Source organism: Monodelphis domestica, chromosome 6, assembly GCF_027887165.1.
Source record: "Monodelphis domestica isolate mMonDom1 chromosome 6, mMonDom1.pri, whole genome shotgun sequence".
NCBI lineage: Eukaryota > Metazoa > Chordata > Mammalia > Didelphimorphia > Didelphidae > Monodelphis > Monodelphis domestica.
The window spans coordinates 63,510,516-63,537,042 of record NC_077232.1 but is presented as its reverse complement, the minus strand read 5'-3'; the positions used below and the strand labels follow the sequence as shown (position 1 = coordinate 63,537,042).

General features: G+C 40.7%; 1 protein-coding gene across 4 annotated transcripts; it reads right to left on the bottom strand.

The window, feature by feature from the left end:
- Positions 1–932: 932 nt before the first annotated feature.
- On the bottom strand, positions 933–24,747 carry TMEM9B (TMEM9 domain family member B). Of its 4 annotated transcripts, XM_007497074.3 has the most exons (6): positions 23,849–24,113; positions 15,991–16,082; positions 15,819–15,862; positions 8,144–8,252; positions 6,021–6,155; positions 933–2,097 (listed from the first exon to the last, which is right to left on the bottom strand). In XM_007497074.3, exons 4-6 carry the CDS (start codon positions 8,225–8,227, stop codon positions 1,942–1,944), a joined length of 375 nt encoding a protein of 124 aa, XP_007497136.1. In that variant the 5' UTR covers positions 8,228–8,252; positions 15,819–15,862; positions 15,991–16,082; positions 23,849–24,113; the 3' UTR covers positions 933–1,941. The 4 variants fall into 4 exon arrangements, with proteins under 4 accessions (XP_007497136.1, XP_001379253.2, XP_056658091.1 ...); XM_001379216.5 differs by lacking the exons at positions 15,819–15,862; positions 23,849–24,113 and adding an exon at positions 24,361–24,747; XM_056802113.1 differs by lacking the exon at positions 15,819–15,862 and having other exon boundaries at positions 23,849–24,105.
- Between the last annotated feature and the right edge of the window lie 1,780 nt (positions 24,748–26,527).

The window sequence follows — 26,527 nt, the reverse complement described above, 5'->3', positions numbered from 1 at the left end:
GCAGAGGGACTTGACTAGTTTGTTCCTCGAGTTTTGTGGGAATCATGATTGAACCTCTAGAGTGGTGGCATTGGGGAAAGGGAAAGGAAGGCAATGGCATTCATGAGAAGGTGGTTTATAATTATTCCTTTTCTAACCAAACTTAAGACACAGATTTTCTGTTCTTTGCATGCCTTTTAATAAATCTATTCTCTGTTTAAGTATTTATCGCTAGCCTGATGCTTGCTGAGGAACTGAAGCCCCCTGGTGGAGCACTTGATACAAGCCAAATTCAGTTCCTAAGACATGAGAATCCAAAGGAGTTCTGAGCCACAGGTTATATCAGGAATATCAAATTCACAAAAGGGATCCTTTACTCCCCGAGTTAAAGCTGCCTATTTCCAGGTGTTTGGGGTTAGCATTTTTAACACCAATTCCTACAACCTTTTGTTCGGAACTAAAATTTCTTTATATTTGATACTGTTATAAAATATAGGATCATGGGGGCAGCTAGGTGGCTCAATGGATTCAGAGCCAGGCCTAGAGACTGGAGGTCCTGGGTTCAAATCTGGCCTCAGACACTTCCTAACTATGTGACCCTGGGCAAGTCATTTAACCTTCTTTGCCTAGACCTTACTACTCTTCTGCCTTGGAACCAATACATAGTACTGATTCTAAGATGGAAGGTTTAAAAAAATTTATACATATATATATGAATATGATCACATTGATCACTGCTGTGCTCATTCTGAACCCCCTTTCCGGCATTCATGACAAAGTCTTTCAGGCTTGGCTTGAACTTTCTCAGTGAGAGGGAAGCTACTCACTATCAAAGCAGATGATTCTATTCTGAGATAGTTCTTCTTTATACTAAGTTGAATTTCCCTTCTATGTAAACTTTTATAATTAAGGAGAGGGAAAGGAAGAGGAACTACGAGTCAAGGACACTGGTGGGTTGTTCAAAAATTAATTTTTATTGTTACATTCCATAGAGGATGTAGAAAGTAAAGAGCCAGTTATCCAATAACTGTTACAGCTCTCATAAGGTGGAGTCCAGTTTGTTACAGTTCAAAGACACACACACAAAGCCCACCAGCCACCTCTCAAAATGACTGGAAACACTGAAGAATGTGCATAAGCCGTCGACTTGGGAAGGCTTGAGTTTTAGAGATGAATTTCTTTTTCACATGGTTTCTGAATCTCAAAATCTTACCCCTAAGGCCATGAGATGAAAATGAGAAGGATCACATATACCAACACCATTTGTTCAAGTCACTGAGAAAACTAGCAAAGGGCCATTCCATCCCAGAATGCTCTTTAGACTGGAGAGTTTATCTACATCACAGTACTGAAGTAAATCTGCATTTCTGTCAGTAATATTTCACAGTTTACTTACCAAGTATTGCCAAGAGCCAATCATCTGCTTAGGACAAAGTCAGTGCACAAAATCAACTGAGCAAGCCAGCACTTCCAGCAGAGCCTGACTCCACTGAAAATGAGACCAAGCACGAGAATACAATAGGAAACATCTATTTACAAAAGTTCATGGAATAAAGTGTCTTGTGAAAATTTTGTTTCCCTCCCCCTGAATGCGAAAAGTGTGAAAGTTGTCTTGAAAAACGTGTTAGAATTAAGGTATGGAAGTACAGAAGGAAACGTTTGCCATAGAGAAAGGATCTCAAGATAATTCATAGGTAGATTTAGCTTCATTAGGACAAGCCAGAAAAGAACTGGTTGTGGCTTTTGGCTTCTGAGACATGTGCTTTTAAAAATTTCCAGTAATACTTTTTATTTCTTAAATTAAAAAAAGCTTTTTTTTTTTCTGCTTCCAGTTTTGACCCATTTAACAAGTTTGCTGAGATTTCTCAGCAGTGGTTTAAAAAAATCAGGAAGATGGGAGCAGTTTTTCCAGTAGCTTCCCTTCCTTCCTTCCTTCCAGTCATCTTGGTACCAGATTCCAGATTAACTGAGGACCACGTGCCGGTCAAACACAGATTTCCTCTGTTCTTGAACTTGAAGCTTCCAACGCTGCTGGGCATACTCCACTTTGTTAAGCACGTTAGCCCGGCTTCGGGATCGGGCCAGCACATCATGAGCATTTGCAAAGGGCTGGTGATCCTACAAGAAAGGGAATAGAAAAGAGAGAAATGCAGTGGCTTGTCTTTATTATGCAGTGGTTCTGTGACTGAGGTGGGACCTTAACTGGGATCTCAACCCATTCAGATTTGGACAAGTGATAGTCTACGAGCTGTATCTGCCAGAGAAATAAATTGGTATGCCTTATTGGGGTTTATTCCATCCCCATCACTCTCACCCAAGGTGAACTAGCTCTATCATAGCTTTTAAAAAATTTAAAACCTTTCCCTCTTCGGATGTTGGCCATCTTTATAACAGAGAACCTCAGTTTCAAATTAAATGCAAGACATTAGGGATTTGCCCCAATTTCTACTAAAAGCATCATCTTTTTAAAATTTTACTTTATATTTTATATTCCCTGGAGAATAAACTAAAATATTGCTAAACACCCAGTAGTATTCCTGTTAACCTGATGATTTAGGGTTAAGGTGCTCTATGAGGTTTCTAGGTGGAAAAACTAAAGTAAACCAATACAACAGAGTGTTTGTAGTCATTACACTGGAAATAATTGTGTTAAATGCTCTAAAAATAAAACATAAACACAGCTGCCTAAATGACAAAAGCTTTCACTAGTCATTGACTGCTTTGTGTTTGGCTTTTCCTGGATCCCCTTCCCAAGACTCAGCCCTGACAATATCCACATCACAAGACATGCCTCTCCCTAAACTGAACTTTAGCTTCCAGGGAAAAAGACAATTATTCTTCTAAGTCTACTTGAAAAAGGTTTAAGTACTCTACGTGGCTGGAGTACAAAAGCATGCAGAACCCTGTACGACAAAATCGACATGCTGCCTGACTGTTTTAGTGACATGCTCTATTCTTTCACAATGCCCAAACCCTCAGTGCATGTTTACCAATGACTCCTTCCCAATGGCCCCCAGAGACTCTCGTAATCATCTTCTTTCTCTATCTGCTCACTTCTAGATAACGCTGCCTCCCTGGCAGAAAATGTCATCACGAATACATTGTAATCAGAGCCCGCCATATAGTAGTGCAATAAAGCTACAGAGAAGGGAAAGGGCAGGCTGTACAAGTGTTGGATCTGGACTCAGAAAGCTATGGGTTCATGTGACCCTGGACAAATCACTTCACCTCCATCTGACTCAGTTTCCTGTACGATGAGGCTGATAATCGTGCCTGTTATACAGGGAAAAGAAAGCAAGTGCTCTGTAAAGCTTAAAGCACCACATAAGCGTTAGTGATGACACCGGGCCTATGGAAGTGCTCCCTACCGGACTCTCCCACCTAACAGCGTGTTTTCGACAGAAGCAATTACACCTGCTCTTTTTCTGTGTTACTTTCTCTCCCTGCCTCTGCCCTCCAAAGGAATGTAAGCTCTTTGCAGGCAAGTAGTTTCTTTTCTGAGCTTTGGATTCCCAGGACCTGGAACATAGGAACTTAATAGATGAATCAAACTATGATCTGATTCCTTCACTAAGCAGAGTTCTGGTTCTGACGCTTGCCAGCTGGGTGACCCCGGGGGCTGGGGGCTCTTGCTGAGCCTCAGTTTCCTCAGCCATAGAACACCTGTGCCCCGTCTCAGGCCCTGGTAAAGCTCTCAGCAAGTGTGGGCTCTCTTCATCGTTGAGACAGTGTGCAGAGCTTTCTGGTAGGTGCAGGGAATGAAAAGATAAATACAGCCCAGGCCCTTGTCCTTCTAGGGTCCCAAAGGGCTGATGAGCCCTACATATTGCAGAGCACGTTAAAGACCAGACAGTAAAACTCGGGCCTCAGTTTTGCACTAATGTCATCTCTACAATAAGTGTGTTCGGGGCTAAATGTATTCTGAAAGGTCACAGCAGGAATATGAAGATTAAACTTTATATATAAAATACTACTCCGTGGGCTTGTTTAAATATAAATTCAAGTAGGAAGAAGGGGTATATTCCTGTCAGAGGCAAAGGACCTCAAATAACTCAAGACAAGGGGGAATTTTCTTAAGGAACACATCCTACAGAACAAAACAAGCTAGATAATCCTTTTAGTCTTTCACCATCTATCAGAACAAGACTGAACCGGCTGCTTAAAGCCATAGATGCCTGTGGAACATAAACAGAAATTCACTCTTCGTATAAGCCTGTTCTTTTTATACCTGATAAAATTACAATAAATACAAAACAGGCTTTAACGTAATGCTTTGATAATACTGATGGTGTGTCACGGTTATATGATATAGTAAATACAGACTAACTGCCTGCTCAGAGCTTCTCAAATTTTAGTGTCAGCTTAAAGTCTGATTTAATATTGCCAATGTTCTTTTTTAAAAAAGTTTAGATAGAAAATTGAGGTTGAGGTAAATAAATATTTTAAAGTTAAGACCTAAAAGAACATATCCATACACAGACAGAAAGGCTGAGTTTTAGAACTAAGGTTTTTTAAAAAGTCTCCTAATTATATTCTCCAAACAAATCTTACTCTTCTGCTTTATCAAGGACAGAAGCAGCTCAGCCAGGCCAGCAAAGGCATGGCAGTTTCAGTTTTTGGCAGCTTCTATCAAGCTGGAAAGGCTTCAAGTGCAGGTCCGAGAATGTACTCTACATACTCCATGCCTGGAAAGGTACTCTATCTATCGACTACTTGCCTAGCTAGGATCAGAGAAGCTGGTTCCGACAAAATGATCAAGCATTTTTTTTTAGAAAGACAATTAAAAGCATAGAACATTTAGTATTTCTTAACTTCCAGAAGCAGATATAACTGGTGCTGTGTGCAATTCAGAGGCTAGCAAAACGTCTAACATAGCGGAGATAAAATCCCATCTTGACAAGTTCAAGTATTAACAAAGGACATTTATAAGGTGTGTGAAATTAAAAAAAAAAAGGCAGACCCCAAATTGCCTCAGAATCTGAGTGCTAAGCAACATGGAGTCATGATTCTCTTGGATCATAAATGCTCTCCTTCAGTGCATAATATACAATTTCTCAAAAACCTCTTGGTGCCTTCTGAAAGTGTAGGTGAAGCTAAGTGGAAGGGGTGGATTTGGGTGCATGGAGGGGAGGGGTGTTAAGGAAGAAGAGCAAAGAAGGGTCTTAGGTATTTTTTCTTTTAAGCATTAAAAAAATTTTTTTATATCTCCTCTGTCCCCCCTTCTACCTCTCCACCCAGTAGAAGAAAGGGAATTAAACTCTTCTTTTTAAATCCTTGCCTTAGAATTGATACTATGTATCAGCTCCAAGGTAGAAATGGGGTAAGAGGTAGGCAACTGGGGTCAAGTGACTTGCCCAGGGTCACACAGCTAGGAAGAATCTGCACGAATTTAATATAAATTGTGCTCCCTTATTCCGTTTGATCACCATGCCCTTTGACTGGCCTCTCTGGCTTCCTGGAAGAGGTTGGCTTGTGCCGTGTTGGCTACCTGGAGTCCTGATCCAGATTGAGGTTGGGCCTGTTTGATCAGAGGTCCCAGGGGGAGTAGCCAAAATGGGCTACATAACTGAATGGGACTTTATAATAAATAAGTAAGCAGGCAAGCCAAACAAGCTCTCACATCGGCCATTTAAAAAATGTTTATCTTACCCTACATGTTAGTCCATCATCTCTCTGTCAGACAGCGTTTTCAATGGAAACAGAAGAGATGATAAATATGCCCTTTGCTCAGCAGGCTATAACAGAGCCAGAGATCTGGAACTTGTTCATTTATCTTAAAAGCTGTGAGAACAGATAACTCTCAAAGCAAGCCACCTCTCCTTGGATATAACAACTTCAGGAAAAAACACGCTACAACTCAAATTTTAAGGATAATGTGCAAATCAAATCCCTACTACTTAGCAAGTTCCTGGCTCCAATAAATGCTTGATTATTTTGGTCATAATATATCATATTGTAGTTATTATATTACACAAATATATTTGTTTTGAACTGGAAGCAATTTTTCAGCTGAACAGATTGTTCAGAAAGATTCAACTTACCCCAACGTCATCATCACTCTGTATCAATTGGGAATGTCCAAAGAGGCGTCTCTTCAAGATAGGCTCAATAAGGGTAAGGTAGACCATGTACAGAAGAAGCAGGCCCAGAATAGACAGATAAATTATAATTGTAACCTGAAAGCAAATGAAAATTATGTCACACGTTCGAGAAACGAAAACACTGAGTTTTCTATATCTACAAAGTCAATGAAACTGTGGCTGTGAAGACCCATGTATCAACGCCATCAGCATCACTGCGATCTAATCAGCCTTGAGAGGGCCCTTTAACTCGAGGAAATTCTAACAGACGTTTTCCACAAAGTATCAACTAAAGGGAAAGAGGGAAACCGTTTCGTTCTTGGCCAGTAGTTGACCATCTACGGTTAATTCCACGAGAATAACCCGCTCTTTCACCTGCACACAAACATCGCTGATTTCGCCTCTTATAGCGGAGGGTCACTGACTAGCGCAGCTCTCCCCGTTTCTACCAGTGCATCCTGGCGCAGCATGCATTCAGGTATACTGAAATCGTCCATGGAGGTGGATAATACGGACGTGTGCCTGAGAGGATCCAACAACACATGCATGACTGAGCTCGTGGCTCTCGAGCCCTAGATAGGGTGAGGGATCACTCTCATCATGATGAGAAAATGCAGATCCCAGGGAATCAGCAAGGCTGATCCATGGAAAATATAGAGCTTGCCAGTCTGTCCCTGAAGACTTTCCAGCTCGTAGGGCCTACCAGAGCTTACTCATAGCTTTGCAAAAAGCCTTTGAGAATAAAGGGTAATCTTCATATCACTCTGAAGCTTCAATGCAGGGCTTTAGAGAGAAGGCACTACACTAAACACTGATGAGCATCAAGCAATCTAGTAAACAATAGAGACGGGATGGCCAATCAGTCTCCATGACAAAATATATTTGGGTGGGAAAAGGAAATGACTCACGTGACTAGAGAAGAGGCCTTATAGTCTAAAAAAAATAATGAAAATAAAATCTTAAAATCTAGACGTAATGGCCAAAGAAGATAATAAACTAAGATAGCTCTTAGTAAGCCTATCAGCATAAAATCTATTATCTAAACCCAGAAAAATAAAATCAAATGTTTTTAGTTTTGGTTACATTACTTAGCTCTGAGGGAGATCAGGAAGAAGGGAATTCAATTATAGCCCATACAATTCATGGCCATCTAGAAGAACTGAAATGGCATACATCAGCTTTCTGAAATGTGCTAATTATACATTTTCTCCACAGCAAATTAGTGGCACCTCACACATTCTTCTAACATTAGATAATTAATCCACAAAGTACCTCATAAGGTGGGTAAATAGCAGGCTAGTCTCATTTTATTTGTTAAGGAAATATGAGAGCTAAGTGACTGGTCAAATGTTAGGTAAGGAACTCAAAATGCCTATGCTGTTTTAGGCAGAAACCAAGAAACCTTTACATTAAAAGCAATATCTTATATTGGTACAATAGTTTAGTTTAGTTTTTTTTTTTAACCCTTACCTTCCATCTTGGAGTTAATACTGTTTATTGGCTCCAAGGCAGAAGAGAGGTAAGGGCTAGGCAATGGGGGTTAAGTGACTTGCCCAGGGTCACACAGCTAGGAAGTGTCTGAGGCCAGATTTGGACCCAGGCCCTCCTGTCTCTAGGCCTGACTCTCAATCCACTGAGCTACCCAACTGCCCCCTATAGTTTAGTTTTTTAAATGTTTTTACTTGACCCCTCATTTGATTCTTAAAACAGCCTTTTAAAGGCACCTAGGTAGCACAGTAGATAGAGTGCCAGGTCTGGTATCAGGAGGATGTAGGTTCAAATCTGGCCTTACTTCCTAATTGTTCAACTCGGAGTAGTTATTTAATCCTGATTGCCTAGTTCTTGCTGCTCTTCTGTCTTAGAATTGATACTAAGACAGAAAGAGGGGATTAAAAACAAAAACCCAGCCCTGTGACATAAAGGAACAGTTATGATTCCTATTTTACAAGGGAGGTCCCAAGAGGTCTTTGCCTTGTGTCACACAGGTGACAAGAAGCAGAGCCAGGGTCTAAGCCCAAATTCTCTGGCTTGAACTCTACAACCATTGCCTATTGCTTCTCAGAACAGCAGAAATAGACATTTACTTTGATTGTGACAGAACTTCTTTCTTCATATTTGCACTCACAACGCAGGCAGTAGGCTTCCACATCAGGGCCCAGGACCGGCATGGGTTCTACAACATGAAGGCAATCACTGAAAAAAATATTTTTAAAGAAAATTAAAATGATGCTTAAAATTCGTTTGATAAGCTAAAGCATCTAGGAGCAACACTTTATCTGAAATTCAAAACAAAGAAAAAAACTCATCAGAGAAGGTATATGACTACATCAGAAAATCCTAGCATCTCAGAGAACATTCAATCCAATCCCCCCTTTAATAAGCATACCAATAAGGTATTACGCAATAATTTCTTCTACGAGACAGATTAGAGATATCATTTCAGTAAAATTTAATATGCCATCATAAGTGAGGAATTGATCCAAATTAAGGTGCCCTTTTCCAAGGCATATATGCATTTTAAAAGGCTCAAGGGTGAATAGCCAATCACAGAAATCCAGGGTTGGAAGAGACATGAGGGGTCATTGAGTTCAACCTCTGCCTGTTGCATGAATGAGTATTGACTTTCCATTCATAAGAAACTGTTAAGTAGTATAAGGTCTATTAAATCATCAGTAAAGTATCTGAATTTGCTCATTTGACCTCAGCTACCTTGTAAAAGAGCTTTAAAAAATGTTTCTTATATGTCATCTTCTGCTTTTGCTTTACATCCCATTCATTCATCCATCCAGGCAAACTCCCTATCTGCCTGCTGCTGCTATTGACCTGATGCTCCACATGGAACCTGAGACCTAGACCCTGATACCTCCTTCTTTCTGAATCCTGGCCCCAGTCCTCAGGTAAATTAGTCCATTCGTCTTTGGAGTTTCTACCCTAGAGCACTACTCGGTTAACTGGTAACTAAGTGTATGAAAAGTCACCTGCTTAGCTAACTAATTCTGGCCTTAATCACTCATCAGACCATGCTTCAGCTTCTTTTCTTGTATCCAGTCATCTTCCCCACCCTCCTTCCACTTCCTTGGAGCAGAAGTCCCTTCTGTAGTTACCTCTCCTCCACATGTGTTGTCTTTCCTTATTATGCAAGTTCCTTAAGTTTAGCACAGTGCCATTTGTAATTTAAGAAATACTTGTGAACACTCAAATTATTTCATTCCTTTAGCTAGAATTTATTAAGCACCCACCCAAAGTTGGACTGGGGGGTGGCTGTGTTGCACAGTCAACAAAAGTCTGTCTTTGGCACCTCCCAATTATTTCTGGGGCTTACTTTCTTATGCTACCAGAATCTCTCATTCTCCCTATGTCTCCTAATAAAAGACCTAAATTCAAGCCCTCACACCAAAGTTTACTAGCTATAGGAAACTGAGTCGGTCCCTTTGAGTTTTCCAAGTCACCTGGAAAATGGCAGCAGTAATGATTACACTACTAGTTGTTGCAAGAAAAGAATAGAAAAGCTTAAAACACTATAAAAATGTTAATACTCAAATCTTAGCTTGCCTACATATTGATTATGGTATAGAGTGAACTGCTAAACTCTATGAACCTTGGTTTTTCTTATAAAGATACTATACTACCTACCTCAAAACACTACAGAAATGGTGACTTATTTATTAAGTTAATTTTTACAGTAGAGGACAATGAGCCCAATCCTACTAAAATTTCTGACAAAAGCTTGCAGCATTAACATTGCTTTCTACCCTACTTTACTCTCTCTCTCTATATATATATACATATATATATATGTATATATATATATATACACACACATATAAAATATCTTTCAACAAAGTGTTCCTGGGAGATATTTACTTTAATTCAAAAGAGACTCTTTAAGTGGCATTTTGAATAGAGGTAGGCTATCAAGGAGATTTTTTTTTGGTTACAATACTCACTTTATTTCCCTCCCTCCCCTCCCCTCACCCTTCCCGAAGCTGACGTGCTTCATTGGATTTCATTGGATATTACTTGTGTCAAGGAGATATTTTTTGCAAGCCATATTGGTGGAATATTTGGCCAGTCCTGTGTCTACCTGTGTGTGGAGGGCACTAAATGCCATAATCAGGTCAAATACCATGACAATGAAAGTGAAGCAAAGGTATTTCTAAGGCTTGCCTTTAGTCTTTATTCTGAAGAACACTTAAATTCAAACACAGTTTAATACTGTTATCCCTTCTACATCGAGGGGGTTAGAGGCACAGCATACCTGCAATCTAGAAAATCTTTGTAAAAATTTTTGGCCCTTTTTACTAGAAAAGTTTGAATTTTTTCTTTTATGGAGTGTTTAGATTACTTCATTGCAAATTTTGGGTTAAGTATGCAGTCTTAAGTTATTAAAAATTTTCTATGTCATCCACTAGCGTCCATGAGTTGTCTTCAGCTTCTACAAAACTCTCAAAAAATTCTCATTTAATTTCTTATAAAGACCCAAAATATATAGAAACCACAATGTGGAAAGTCATAATGTGCAAGGGATAATCTGTAACTCAGACATCATGACAAGTGATCCGAACTATATTACACAAAGTTTAAGAGAGATTCTTTGTCTTGTAGGATCAGTTTATCTGACAGGTGACACACCAGGAAGTACAGAGGATAATTCAATTCCCTAGGCTTGCCAGAACGACTTTGCATTAACTCTTTTTTCTCTCAGTCAGGAAAAGCAATGGTTCTCCTATTCAGTGTCTGTTTTTGTAGCTTTAGGAACCAGTCCCTTTCCCCAGAGTGGGGGACGAGTGCTCCTCCTGGAGAGCAGCAATACAAAGTTTTTGAAGGACCTGCAGAAGGTCAGCAGTCAAAGGATCTGAGTCACTACTTGATAGCCAGAGGTATGCAGGGACATGGCCTGAGCAGATTCTAGAGTAGAATCAGGAGCTGCTCTTTCAACTAGGCCTGTAATCAGGTTATAACCTAGACAATCATGCCACCTAGTGATAGGAGGAGGAAGATATTGGCTTTAAGCCACAAACAGACATAAAAAAGAATTCATACTTTGTAGAATAAGAATTTATTTCAAAGGAACATAAAGGACAAACAAGTAACATTAACAAAGCATGGCAAAATGAGAAACTCAGGAAGCAAGCAAATGTTATGTGCAGGGTGATCTAACTTTGATAGCTATAACCCCTTCCACAAGAAATGGGCTGATCCCTAAGTGTTGTTTGTCCCCATGTTCTTATCCCATATTGCCCTTTGGAGGCAAACATTACATTAACTCCTCGCAACAAGCTGGTGAATACAGTCTGAAAGCAGAAAGAGGCAGCATGACCTAGTAAAAAGAGCACAGGATTTGAAGGAAGGAGACCAGAGTTCAAATCCTGACTCGGATACTATGTAAATACCCCTCAAAAGTTTCCATTTGTTCACCTATAAAACAGGAGATTTGCAATACCTACTTGAAAGCATTGTTGTGAAGTAGATGCCTTCTTTACAAATCTTAAATTTGTAAATTAATTTGTAATTTTGTCATTGTAATTACAATTGTACAATTGTACAATAATTGTAAAATAAATTTGTAAATAAAAAATGTAAAAAATTGTAAAAAAAATAAAATAAAATAAAATAAATGGAGGTTAAGCCTCTGGTTTTCTCACTTACTGTAGTAAATACAATGTAGTAAAGTACACAGGCACATGTATATCTTATGTAGAACTCAGTCTGTACACAGAGAGAAGCAGTGTATGTTACCAAAAAAGTGTCAGACTTCGGAGTCAGAAAGTCTGTGATGTATGACCTGGGCTAGGCCATTTTATTCAGCCTTCTGTGACCTTCTGACACCCCTCAGTGTTCTCATTTTTAAAATGGGAAAGTTGGACTAGATCCTTTTTTGTATCAGAGTTCTTTCTGGTAGCCTGGTAAAACCCTCTTTGAGAATAGGTTTTTAAATGCATAGAGATAATGGTTTAGATGGATTATACAAAAAACCCAGTTATACTGAAACAATGGTCTTTGAATTATTTTTTAAATGAGTTATGAAAGAGAGGAAAAATGAGAGATTCTGAGCAGCTGAAGCAAAGTCAACATAGGAACACTAGTAGCCCAAGAGAGAAAGTCCCTGAAATAAGTGGGAAGTGCCAGAGACAGACTTTGCTGACTAGGCAACACAGCCACTCCCAGTTTAACTTTGATGGACATTTAATAAATTCTAGCTGAAGGAATGAAATTATCTGAATGTTCCCTGGAATTATCTCCTTCCTAGGAAGATGTTCTTTGGTAGACTTTTAACTAAGAAAAGTAGTTATCCCTCCCACATGGTGGAGATTAGGGATGCAGTGACTCTACAATCTAGAAAATCCATGCAAAATTTATTGGCTGTTCCTTTGTACCAGAAAAGTCATCTGAATTTTTTCTTTTATGGGGTGTTAAGTACCTTATTGTGAATTTTGAATTAAGAATGCATTTCTGAGTTTTTAAACTTTTTCTATCATCTGTTGACCGTCACATATCTGCGGCTTCTGCAAACGCTCCCCAAATTCCCATTTAATTTCTTATGCTGATATAATTTCTTACATCAAAACTATGATGGGGAAAGCTATGATGTGGAAAGGATTCCTTTACTTAATGTCAGATTTTGTTTTTCCAAGTTGATTCTCCAACTATATAGTAGGGTTAATAACATCAGAAAGCATTCAGTTCTGAGAGGAAGATTTTGATGATCTAGGCATAATTTAGAAAAGAACAAGTTCAATGCTCTTGGAAGCACTTAAAGTGGGTCACTTTAAAACATATTCACTGAATGAATAAACGAATGAACAAATTAAGTTACTTAAGTCACGGATGGCACTGTACTAAACTTAAAGAGCTTACATTCTAATAAGGAAAGACAACACATGTAGAACAGAGGTAACCACAAAAAAACCCTTGGACCAAGGTCCTTAATTCTATGACATGATCTTACTTGATCCTCACAACTCTGAGGCAGATAATGAAAGCATGATTACCATTTTCCAAATGAAAAAGCTGAGGTTCCAAACCACATTCTGACCACATTCCCAATGCCCTTGGTACTACCTTATGATACCTTTCTTTTCTCAAAAAGTCCCAGAATACCCTTAATTTTCTTGCTTAATTTTCTGAAGTTTTTATTCAGAGTTGAGGAAGCCCCTAAAAGCCCATAACAAGGTGAGAGCACCAAAAGAACACTTTTCTATGGCTTACTGTGTAAACCTTAAAATTCCTTAGACTTATAAATGTTGGAAATTTCACCATTGGGATATTTCATACTTGGAAAATTTCTTACTGATAGTCTATTGGAATGGGAACCCCATTGGCATGGGAGGTTCCTTCTCTTCCCTTCTTAAGATTACTTTAGGACAGAAACCTTTTGCTGAACAATGGAAAGGACTTTGACCTATGCTTAAGCATAGAACAGGAATTTCTTTGAGTCATGATTGATTTTAGAATTGATACAATGGAGATACTTGGAATCAATCTCCACCCTATTCAGTCCTAATAGGATTGAGTAAGGGCTGCAGCCTAGATCAAAATTTAATTATTCCAATCTCTACCCTACTCAGGTTAACAGGATTTAGAAAGGGCTGTAGCAAAGGAGCAAAGATTTAATCATTTGAAAATATGACCTTCAACAGACATGTGCAAAGCCTCTGGGCGGTCCTGGGTTAAGCTAGAGCCTCCATTGGCACAGGGAAATTGATGGACAGTGATTGGTAGATGTGAGAACTGAGGGGAGGCAACTTGGATGGTTTCCTTAAAGATCAGGGGGGTCTGGAGACTCGAGAAGGGGGTTAAGGAGTTTGCCGGAGTGGGCAGTGTGCTCTGAGAAGCTTGCTCTGAAGGAAGCTGAAGGTGGGGGCCTCTGAGACTGTTTCTCCATTTTGGTCACGTGAGTAATAGGGACTGATCTCCTTTCTTTGCCTCAGCTATCTAAGGGCTTGGGCCTTTTGGCCCAGCCTTAACAGAAGGGGTATTTAAGCCCTATTCCTTTCTCTCCCTTTTTCTCTCTCTCTATCTCTAATTCCTTTCTTACTCCTATTGAAATTAAACTCCATAAAAGGTTGACAGCTGACTTGAGTTTTCATTTAGGAATTACATAGCTGAATTCCTTGGCGACCTTAAATTAATATATATCAGTCTTTTAAAGTGATTCCCTTGTCACAACTGTCAAATCTCCTGATTTTTTTCCCAATAACATCCCCTGATTAAAGCCAAGTAATATTCAGAATGTATCAAAACCTGAGAGCAAAGGCAATCAGGAAAAGGACATGAGTCAAACACTGGAAGAGAAAGTTCATTTATCATTCAAATAATAGGCTCTGACTTGAATTTCATGTCTGAATAAACCAATTGTAAGTGCCCATCATATCCTGAATAATTTATCAGTACAAATTAAAAATTGATTTTTGTCTTTCTTTTAAATTACAAAACAACCATATGATGTAAAGCCTAAAAAAGTGTAGCCAAGTCATTCTGTAAAATGAGAAGATTTAAGATGGGACAAGAAAGGACACAAGAAGAGGCTTTTTAAGCATCTACTTAGTAAACATCTGACAGAGTCAAATGCTTCTTTTGAAGATTACAAAGAATAGCTAGTATGGCATTCAAAAAATAACCACCAGACTGAAAAAAAAAGAAACAAGAACTTATTATACACCTACTATGTACCAGGTACTATGCTAAATATTTTACGAATATTATCTCATTCCTTCTCAGAGGTAGATGCCATTATGATCCTCATTTTATAGTTGAAGAAACTGAGGCAGACAGAGGTGAAGTGACTTTTCCAGGGTCACATAGCTAATAAGTGTCTGAAGCTGGATTTAAACACAGGTATTCCTAACTGGAGACCAAGTGCTCTATCCATTGTGCCAGTTTCATTCAGTGGTCAATTGGGTAGAAAGTTTTTGGTGCCCAAACTATGTATACTTATAGAAGCCTCAGGAAATCTTGGAATGTCAGAACTAAAATAGCCCAAAGAGATATAATAACTCAATGTCTTTGTTTTACAGACAGAGAGATTAAGACTTTAGAAGTTTTGTGATCTGCTTAAGAACTTTAGCTGGTTGGTGGTAGAACTCCAAACACAGACCGTATGAACACCTTATCCAAATACAAAGGTTGAAGCTTTGCTTCTAAACTTCCCATACTTCTTTAGCTCCAAACTCAAGTCAGGGTTAGTTATATGAAGCCAATCCACAAGAGGGCAGAATTTCCTCAAGTATTTCTGTTTCCTGAAGTTCTGTCATTGTGACTATCATAATTCAAACACCAGGCTAAAGGGAAAACTGACTCGTTTTAAATTGTTATGTGGCAGAGGTGGGTTTTTACACAATCACTGCTTAGTAATGAATAGCAGGTCAAAAGCTACTAAAGTAGTAGAGAACCCTAATTCAGGCCAAGACAAGCTGCTTAGATACCTGGAGGGGGCAAGAGAAGAATCTCCACTGAGAAGTATACAGATGGCATTTTGGGGGCCCCATCTCTTGGGTAAATTCAATTTGGCTATACTAAAAAAAGAAAGAATACTGAACTGAGAATGAGAAGCTGTTGATTTCAGCTGTAATTTCATGAGCTGTGTGACCTTGGGCAGATTACCTTCTCAGAGCCTTAAAAGTAGTGATGAGGTTACTAGTATAGCCTAGTCCACAAGGATGAATGTAAGATCAAGTAAGAATGTACATAAGGCATTTTGTAAACATAAAGCATTACACACAAGCTTGCATTATTATGACTTGCATTATATTTACTTACAACTGGCATCAACAGATCCAATCAGTGTCTTACTGTGATTTTTCCTAGGGGTGATAAAATTAGATTATTGCTGAAGAAGAAAAAATTCTGCCTACTCTAGGCAGTAACTCTAGGACAGTAAAAACTATCTTGCAAAGATTTCACAGATAACTCAATTCTCAAGAATACTTACCAATCTTTCTGAGATATGTTCTTGTTATAAATGTATCCAGAATGTTCTTTATAAGGAGGACAAATACATTTACACCGGACATCCTCAAAATTCTGCAACCAAAACAGGTATGTGGTACAGAGCATTATGCATCAAAGTGGCACTTTATAAAACATTTAACATGAATCATATTTAAGGACACACTCTGCAAAATATTCAATGCTAAATGAATTCAAGAAGTGATTCCAGAATCTTAAAACTACAGAAAGAATGAACTTTTAAAAGTTCAATTCTTTTCTGGTGAGTTTAATCTGTATTGTCACCTAAAAGCATTAAGCAAAAGACTTTTCTCTTTTTACAATAATACAATTGTTATTATAAAATATCTGAAGTGTCTAGAAATCATTAATGACTTTCTTTTATGGATCATATTATAGCCCAATTTGTTGTGAATTCCATGTCTAATACAATTATATTGGTGAATAAGGATATCCTATACAAGCAGGAAAGGAAGAATACAGATAAAAATCCTAAATGCCTGAGAGATCATCATTCTCCCCAGCACACTCAATTAGTGTAAGGACAAAGATATGAGATATAGAAATTTGAGGTCAGGAAAACACTCTTAGGATCGAGATCAAAGTCCTGCCAAAGAAAGGATGATCAAAAAGCAAGTACTGTTTAAGAGACTGGAAAGGCAAGCTTCAAATATCTTCAGTGCTGTCATGTGGAAGATAGTCATGTGACTAAGTATTCTGCTTAGCCCAAGAGGGCAAAGAAGGGTAGAAGAAGGGTACAGGCTCAAATAAGAAAGAACTTCCTCACAACTGAGTTGTTCAGCCATAGAATGGGCGGCCCAGAAGTACGTAATTTGAGGAGAGAATTGATGAGTTGAGCAAAGAAGAACATAATTTGAGGGAGAAAGCACTAACAGAAGATAAAGAAACACCAGCAAAGAGGAAAAACGAGTATTTAACAACTTGGGATAACCACAGAAGGGGAAGGACAAAACTTTAAGCCAAGAACACTGGAGAGGTCAGAGTGTCTTAGACTTGAGGGTTGGGAAGGGGAAAGGAGAAAGAGAGCCCTGAGCTACGGGAAACAAAGGAAAGGAGGTCATTGTTCCAGGAATCAAAGGGGTGTAATAGGACACAGGGTGGTATAGTAGGAGAAAATCGTTATCAACCATTTAGATCAACTCTCCCTCTAGCACTCTGCAACCCAACCAAACTCTCTGTTCTACACACAACACACCACCACCCATCCTTTTTAACAGCCATCCCCATGCTTGTAATCTACTCCCTTCTTAGGTTCATCTCATAGAAACCTTCTCTTCCTTTAAAATAGTTCAAGTAGGGGGCAGCTGGGTTGTTCAGTGGATTGAGAGTCAGGCCTAGAGATGGGAGGTCCTAGGTTAAAATCTGGCCTCAGACACTTCCCAGCTTTGTGACCCTGGGCAAGTCACTTGACCCCCATTGCCTAGCCCTCACTACTCTTCTGCTTGGTAGACAGAAGGTAAGGGTTTAAAAAAATTAATTAAAAATGAAAAAGAAATAAAACAGTTCAATTGCCCCTCTCTACGTGTTCGTTCCTTCCCTCCCAAACTACCTTGTATGCACTCTCTTTATAATAAAGGGCAAAATTGCAGTAAGACTTTTGAGATATCCTATCTACTTACTTGCTGTTTCTTCCATCTGAATTTAAGTTTCTTGGGAGGAGAAATTGTTTCATTCTGTTTCTGTATTGCCAGTACACAGTGCCTGGCACATAGCAAGCACTTAATAAATGTTTACTGATTGGCTGTAGAAGACTTGCTTTAAAGTCTCTGTTCTAATGCTTTTTCCCTTGACTTATTTCTTCCCCTCACCTTTCCCAAGTTCTGTAGATACATCTTGCATCTGGTACACAGGCGCTATCCTAGTTCTGACCAAGAGTTCACCTCCCACCTGGGCTAATGAAATAATTTCTCATTGGTAACCTAAGATCTTTGCTCTACCACTCAAGAATCTTCAGTAACTTCCTACTTCTTCTTGGTTTAAATATAAACCTTAGTGTGATCAACCTTTAAAATGATTTTGCTTCAACCTATCTTTTCCTTACATTCTACATTCCAGTCACACTGGCTGCCTAGCTCTTGCCCACAGGTGTCCCCCACACCAAGAAATAAATACATGGCCTCTTCACTTCTGATTCTTGTGATTCTTAACTTTCTATAAGGTTCAAATCAGTTGCCATTTCCTAAGGAAGTCTTTCTGATTCCTCCCCAACTGTTAGTGTTGTAAGTCTCCTTCAATTCTCTTGCTTATTTATTTGTATATCTGCTGTGTTGCTCTGACTAGCCGTAAGTTCCCTGAGGACAGAAGCCATTTGGTTTTTGTCTGAAGTTTAGCACCTGGCAAAGAGGGGGTGCTGAATCAATGTTTGGATAGTTAAGCTGTTACCTGTGAGAAAATAATTTCACTGCTCTGGCCCTCAACATCCTAATCTATAAAATATGGAAGATACTTCCTTTATCTAATTTGTAGCACTGTGGTAAAGAAAGTAGAAACAAAGAAAGAATACAAATATAAGTTGTTGATGTCAGAAGAAGTGGAAGATCCTGTGGAAGCAGAGAGAAGGGATGCCATCAGGACCAAGTATGGGAGACAGATTTCCCCAAAGGGAATGATATTTGGCAGTTACCTCTTTTTTTGGATTAGGTTTTTCCGAGAGGAAAGGGGGAGGGGGCTCTGTTAAGAGAAACAGATTTTTTTGGAGGAAAGGAATCTCGACTCGAGATCTGGTATCTGGGAGGTGGGATGTTCTTAATGCTTTTTGGTGGGAGTCATGTCAGGGTCAAAGATTTTAGAAGTCTCCTATGGGACTGGAAGTTTCAGGGGGAGCCTCCTAATAGAAGTTTGGCAAGGTCTTTCCAGGATCTACCCTTTGAGAAGGGGGCCTATGAATCTGGGGTTGAGGAGAGGACTGAGTCAAGGAGCTGCACCCCCTTAACTTGGTGTACTCTGGTACACCAGGGTAAGTGCTGAGGCACCAATTGTAACTGGGGTTTGAAGATGAGACAGGTTCTCTTAGTACTAGAGATTTTAAAGAGAAACTAAAATGGCTAATAGAGAACTGATAAACGAAGTAACAAGATGAGTAAGATAGCATCTAGTTAGGCTTGATAACTCAAGTCACTTGACCCAGGTGAGCAATCTTTTCCAAAAGAAAAGACTCCTAAGCCAGTGTTGGTGATATGTGAAAGATCATGAAAATCTGGAAATGTTATCACAATAGTGGAAAAGTACTGGTCCAGTTTTCAAAAAAGGGAATAGCCTGCAAAGTGAAGGCCAGTTAGACTCACTAATTCCCGGAAAAATTCTAGAATGGATCATTGGTGCCATGATAAGTGCATATCTATCAAAGGGAATGGTGATTACAGACTGGTCATGATCAAACCACACTAACTTCATTCCCTTTTTCAATATAATTAGGTTTCTAAGCTGGTGGATCAGGAGAATGCTACAGAAGCTTTCCCTAGACTTTAACAAAGCATTTCATAAAGTTCTCTCTTACCATTCTCATGGAAAAGATGGTGAGAAATGGATTAGATAGCAATACAAGTAGAAGGATTTTGGAACTGGCTGAAGTGTGTTTGTTAATGATTCAAAAAGTCCTCTTAGAAGGAAGCCTCCAGAGCAGTGCCCAGGGGAACTCTACTTGGCCTTGAGTTGTTTAACATTTTTATCAATGATTTAAAAGATTACATAAATTTGAGAGAATGGACAATAGCATCCAAAAAGAACTTGATAGGTTAGAGCACTGAATTAAATCTAATATTAAGATATTCATTACAGACAAATGTAAAGTTTCTCACTTGAATTCAAAAAATCATTCTAACAAGGGAGATGTGGTGGGGACAGCAGTTTGTCTTTAAAAAAAAAAAAAGTGGCAGTTTTGGTGGACCGTAAGTTCAAAATTAGTAAGCAGGGTAATGTAGCAGTCAAAAATACTGGTGACATCTTGGGCTGCACCAAGAAAGGCAGAACTTCTCCAAATAATACATCTTGTTTACTCTGTCTTGGTCAGACTATCTTGTTCAGTACTGGACACCACAGTTAAGAGGGACATTGATAGGCTGGAAAGTATTCAAAGAAGAGCAACCAGGTTGGTAAAAGATCTTCAGGTCATGTAATATTCAGAGAATTTGAAAGAAAGAACTGAAGATGTTTAGTGCCCTTGTGGGGGACATGACAGGTGTTCTCAAGTATCTGAGGGGCTGTTGGGTAGAAGAAGGATGTTTGTTCTATTGGTCCTGGTGGGCAGAAACAAAAGCAGAAGGTAGAAGTTTCAAGGAGGTAAATATAAGTTTGACACCTGGAAAAACCTCCTAACACATACAGCTGTTCAAAGGTGGAATGGACTACCTCAGCAGGTGGTGGGTTGCTATTTCTTGGCGGTTTTGGGGCAGAGGACAAATGACCTCTTGCTGGTTATGTTAGAGAAGGGACAGGACTAGATGGCTAAGATTTCTTCCAGTGCTAAAATTTTATGATTCTATAAAATTCTAAGGAAAGGGGGAACACCCAAATAGTAGAACTGGGTATTCTGGGGAAGTTCTTGTTAGCATTAGGTATTTTATACCAGGGCTAAAGGGATCCCAACAGCCTCAAGTTTGAGTGTATGGGGATGGGAGGAAAAGAAGTCTAATAGTCATCCTGTGAGGACCAAAAGTTGGAATTGAGAACTTGGTCATCCCATCAGGACCAAGGTTTTTTTGGGGGGTAAGGGGGGTTTGCTTGTTTGTTTTGTTTTGTTTTCCTGGAGGGGGGATGGGAATAATCCAATCAGGTCTAAGAATTTAAGGGACTCACTGTAAATGTTATCTTGGTTCTTTTATCAGAACAATAGGCATCTAGAGTAGGTAAGGTAGGGTTCTATAAAGATAGTATTTTCTGGAATCAAATCAAGGTAGAGGTTTGAAGAACTTCTACTAGAATTGGAAGTTTTATGAACAACTGTGTTTAGAGGCAAGGAAGGAGTCCAAACAAAGCTGGTCTGGAGGGAGGGAAGTTCAGTGTTTGAAGAGTCCTGTTAGTGCCAAAGTGTTTGAAGAGTCCTATTAGTGCCAATAGACTGAGGTAGGGGGGTAGGTTGGCAACAAGGGATTGTTGGGAAGGGTTTCTGAGGAAAAGGTTCTCTTCAGGATATAATATTCAAGTCTTATCATGGGGGTAGGAAGGGAGTGTTGAAGTGGGGAAGCTTTTGTCAGAATCTGAGTTTACTATTCAGGGCAGGCAGTCTTATAAGGCTGGCCCCTATAGGAAGTGGGGATGTGGGGGCTCTTTTGTTATGAGGTATTTTATTAAAGGGGGAAGGCAGCTATCCAGCTTAAGAATTACAGAAGATTCCCTATCAGGGCCTGATACTGGCAGGGAAAAGGTTTTCAGAACCTAATATATATTTATACACACATAATTTCCAAGATAAGGGGAGAATGGGAGAAATCTGTCAGGTTTATGAAGTCTAAAAGGGAGGAGGCAGGCTCTTATTAGGACCCAATATTTTGGAGAGACATAGTATTTGGATAAGGTTGTCAGAATCACATGTTTCAGGGGGTAACCTACTGTTAGGATTAGGGATTACAAAGGATCCCGTCAGTGCTAAGACATTGTGGAAGAGGGTTCTGTCCAGCTGTAGGAGGGAAAGTTCCCATCAAAATTTACCATTTGGACAAAGTAACGGTGTTAGTATATGGGCCTTGAAAGCCTCCTGTCAGGACTAAGGCTTTTGATGATATCTATAGAAAAGGGTTTTTGAATCTCCTTAACAAAGGCCAGGATTTGGTTATCAGTGACAGTTTCTTGGAAAGGGTCCCACTAGAGAAAGGATTATAAGGGATGCCCTGTCACTATCTAAAAATGGGGAAATGTCTTTCAAAAGACTTGGTGTTTGAGAGGTTTCTGTCAGAGCTCTTAGCTGGACCCAGTGTTTTTAGAGAAATGATTCCTATAAAGGCTTTCATGTGTGGACAAGAGGAATCTTGTCTGGAAGTTTCAGGGGGGGGAAACCTTCTGTCAGGACTAGAAATTAGAGGGGGTTACTAAGATGTTGGGGGCAAGAGAAGAAGCCATAAGGAAAATGTTGCCAGGGCTTAGCGTTGGAGGGGATGACAGGAATACCAGGATTTAGCATGCGGAGCAGTGCTGTATCAGGAGTAGAGGTTTCAGGGGGAAAGCCTCTTATCAGGACTAGATATTACAGGGAGTTTCTGTCTATCTCTAATAGTCAGTGTGGACAAGGGGGTAGGACTACTCTGCAACCCAGGATGGTGAGGTAAGGAGCAAGGGGAGAAGATCCTTTCAAGAACTTGTATTTGGAGGTGAGAGGTAGATGGTGGGTCTTGCCAAGACCAGAGGTTTAGTTTTGTTTGGGGTGGCAGAACACTATTAGGACTAAGGACTACAGGAGTTTTAGAAGGGCCAGGCAGTTTTAAGGGACCTGGTAATCGGAGGAGGTATCAAGATCACAGGTTGGCGGCAGGGAGGTTTGCCATTCCTTGTTAGGTCTAGAAATTATAATGTTGAGTGAGAGGAAGGAGTTTTGGCATATGTTAAGGGTCATCAGTAAATGTTGAGGGTCATAAGTCTATGTTGAGGATTCTTATCAGGTCCAGTGATTTTCAGAGAGCTTTCAACAAGACTAGGAATTATGGGATTTCTACTGGAACCTCTTGGTATTTGTTGTCAGGGCAGGAGGGTACAATGGGAAGCCCCCCATCAGGGCTGAGGACTTTAGAGGCTCCTGTTGAATTTAGAATTGGAGAAGGAGGGGGTTTCTATCAGGGCCTATTATGGGAGGGAGGGCTCCTTGTTAAGTCTGAAAACAGAAAGAGCATCCTATCAGGACCTATTATGGGAGAGGGGGACATCCAGGACCAAAGGTTTCAGAGCCAGGGGCAACTGGCAAGGGTAGAGGCTCGAAACAGGACCTGGTAGGGGGTGGGAAGTGTCTGGGGCATATCTTGTTAAGGCAGAGTGGAGAGTACACTGCCTAAACGCTTGTTGACAGACGACCAAATGGATTGGTTACAAGGAACCCTTAAGTTACACTAACTAGTGTCATCCTGGATAATGATGATATAAAACCAATAATAACAACAATAAAAGCAAAATGACAATAGCAACTATCATTTCTACAGTGTTTCAAAGTTTGCAAAATTTTTTACAATTAGTGTATCATTGGATCCTCACAACAACCCTGGGAGGTGGTTATTATTGTTATCTCCATTTTACAGAGGATGAAACTTGACCCAAACAGGTTAAGTGACTTGCTCAGGGTCATGCGGGCAGTATCTATCAATTGACATATTTAAAAAAAAACTCATACATTTTGTCTTAAATTTTGTCTTAAAATCAATATTGGTTCCTAAGCAGAAGAGTGGTCTGGGCTAAGCAATTTGGGATTAAGTGACCCAGGATCACACACCTAGGCAGTGTCTGAGGCCACATTTGAAGCCAGGACCTCCCATCTCCAGGCCTGGCTCTCTCCACTGAGCCAACAAGCTGCCCCAGGCCCTTGTCTTATCTAAATTTGGCAAGGTATACTGTAGGGGTTTTAAAAACCCTTACTTTCGGTCCTAGTAGCAACTCTAAGTCTGAAGAGCAAGGGCCAGGCAAAGAGGATTTAGGGGACTTGTCCCGGGCCACACAGCTAGGAAGTGAATGAGGCTAGATTTGAACCCAGGAGCTCCTGGCTCTCTATCCTCTAAGACATTCAGCAGCCCTTCAATTGGCATTTATTAAGCACCACTGAAGATTCAAAGTTAGGCAAAAGACAGCCCTTGACCTCAAGCAGCTTACAATCTAAGGAGAGTGTCAACAAATAAACAAATACGTACGGGATAAACAGGAGATAATTAGCAGAGGAAAGGCGTCCTCTGGAAAGAAGTAGGGAGGCAGGTTTCGAATGGGGCTCCAAGTCCAGTTCTCCATCTATTGCCCCGTCAGTTAGCCCCTTTCGGTCTCTGTTTCCTCCTCTGTAAAATGGGGGCACATCTGCCTCCCTCGAAAGGCTACGCTGGCTTTCGCTATTACTTCCCGGTGAATGACCGGTGGGTTGGGGGAGAGGGGAGCCGAGGTCCGAGCCGGCGGAGGGGGAGACTCCCATTAGGCCCTCAGGTTCCAGCCTTTGGGTGCCCTGAGGAACGCCTAGTACGAGGGGAAAGGGCGCTGTCAGGTCCCCGGACCAGAAAGGCTCCCTCTTTAGGGCCACAGGAGTGCCCGGGGGCAGCGACCTCCTTCCCACCCGAGGGTCCGCGTCGGGGTCCGAGGGAAAGGGAGGAGAGGCGGACTTCTCTCCTTTCCCCTCCCCTTCTCCTCAGGTGACTCTCCGCCCCCCCAGGTCGCTCACCTTGGCCGAGTCCGCCAGCTGCACCAGGAGCAGCCCGGTGAGCGAGAGAAAGGACAGACCAAACACGAAGCAGAGCCGCAGGAGGCCACTCCAGGCCGTCGTCCCCGCAGCTCCGGCAGCCGCCGCAGCAGCCGCCATCTCGGCCCGGTCCGGCCCGGCCTCGGCGCCGCTCCGCTTCCGACACCGGCACTTCCGCTTCGGCCGCCGCGTCACGGGATTCGTCGCGTCCTCCCGGACACCCAGCCTTCCCCCCAGAAACAACTGCCTCACGCCTAAAGGCCCGGCGGAAAGGAGTTCCACCCTCCTTCTGTCTTCCCTGCCCCCTTGGGAGGAGACTCCCGTCCCCGGCTCTTTCTGTCTGCGTGCTTTCTCCTTTGAGATGATGATTGTCTATTGTATTGAAATAATAATAATAATAATAACTACAGTGGCTAAAGAGGGCGGTCTGGACTCTAGAGGACCTGGGTTCAAATTTGACCTTAGACACTCCTAGCAGTGTAACCCTGGACAAGTAAGTCACTCAACCCCCATTGCCTAGCCCTTCGGGCTCTTCTGCTTTGGAACTAATACACAGTATTGATTCTTAGAAGGTAAGGGTTTAATTTTATAAAATTCAATTTTATTTTATTTTCAGTTCCAAATTCTTCCCCTCCGCTCCTCTCCTCTCCCACACACTGCGAGAGCAAGAAAAAAACCTAGTTCAAATGACCTATAACTCTCAAAGCTGTCCTGCTTGTCTGTGATGTCTTCTTGCCTTCCCTCTCTTCTCTCATTTAAGTTAGTGGAGAAAGTGATCTCTAAGTCACACTGACAAGAACCTGGGTTTACCTCTTTGTATCCCCAGTGCATAGCACAGTGCCAGACACAGGATAAGCCCTTAATAAATATTTATTAAGACTAGACTTGGAGTCAGGACTCTTAGGTTCTACTCCTGGCTCTGCCACAGTGTGAGAGTCACCTTCCACTTTAGAGACCTCATTTTCCTCATTTGTAAGACAAAAAACAAAAACAAAAATACAATTCCCCCATAGCACCCTGGTCTCAGAATTGTGTAGGAAGTATTATGTAGACCTGAAAGAACTTGGGACTTGTGGGATGTTTGTGCTTGTGGACTCCTAAGGGCACTGTGGGACCCATCCATTTGCTTCTCAAAGGGGAAAAAGAATCACTTGCAAGAGATCTTTAGAAGTTCAGAACCAGGGGACACCTGGGTGGCTCAATGGATAGAGAGACAGGTCTGGAGATGGGAGATCCTGGATTCAAATGTGACCTTGGATACTTCCTAGCTGTGTGACCCTGGGCAAGTCATTTAACCCCCATTGCCTAACCCTTCCTGCTCTTCTGCCTTGGAACCAATACACAGTATTGATTCTAACAAGGAAATATTAAAAAAAAATAAATAAAATAAATGGGAGATGTGAGCAAAGGATTATGGACAAGAAAATGATTCATCAGCCCAAAATACAAACCTATCCTTCTATTGGTTCTTCTAAGTTCCCCAAAACACCCCCCCCACACACACTCCTTTGTGATATTTCCTCATCCTTGGGTAAAAAAACAACATATTGTTGAACCATTAGTCACTGCAGAAGTGTTTCAGGGTCTTGTTTTAGTCTGTAGCCCTACCAGGATGGATTTCTCTGGGATCTGGACTTCAAGAGAATAGAATGAGAGAATTTGCTCCTAAGACTTGTGAGGTCTCATTTCCCAAACCTATTCCTTGTAGCAAGCCTCAGTTCTGGGTTTTAGTGAGATCCTGGGCTGGCTTCCATTGCAGAAAGTGATGTGGGCTGAAATGTCTCACAAACCCTGCCATGTAGCTGGACACAATCAAAAGAACGTAGAAACAATTACTAGTTAATTAGAATGGGACCACCTTTCAGACAAGACATGAGTGGCTTAGATTCACAATTATGAGAAAACTCCTCCCATCCATCTTCAGACCCAACCTAGGTCCTGGGTTGGATTTTCTGGACAGCAAGTCCAAGGGGTTCAGTTTTTCAGTCACACGGGACTAGGTTCAAACAATGCTCAATTTCTACACTCACTGCCTTTCTTAGAGTCTTCCAGAATCTGGCAAAAGTGACCTAAAATGCCCCAGGGTATTTGACATATCATTAACTTCCCTTTACATTGTTGTTTGAGCCCCCACTCATGAACAAACAGA

Excerpts from the sequence above, each read along its gene's own strand:
- TMEM9B (XM_001379216.5), bottom strand. The coding sequence starts at position 24,498 with ATGGCGGCTGCTGCGGCGGCTGCCGGAGCTGCGGGGACGACGGCCTGG. Across the intron at positions 16,083-24,360 it reads AGCTGGCGGACTCGGCCAAG|AATTTTGAGGATGTCCGGTG; the intron begins GTGAGCGACCTG and ends TTTTGGTTGCAG. Across the intron at positions 2,098-6,020 it reads AGAGTGATGATGACGTTGGG|GATCACCAGCCCTTTGCAAA; the intron begins GTAAGTTGAATC and ends CCTTTCTTGTAG.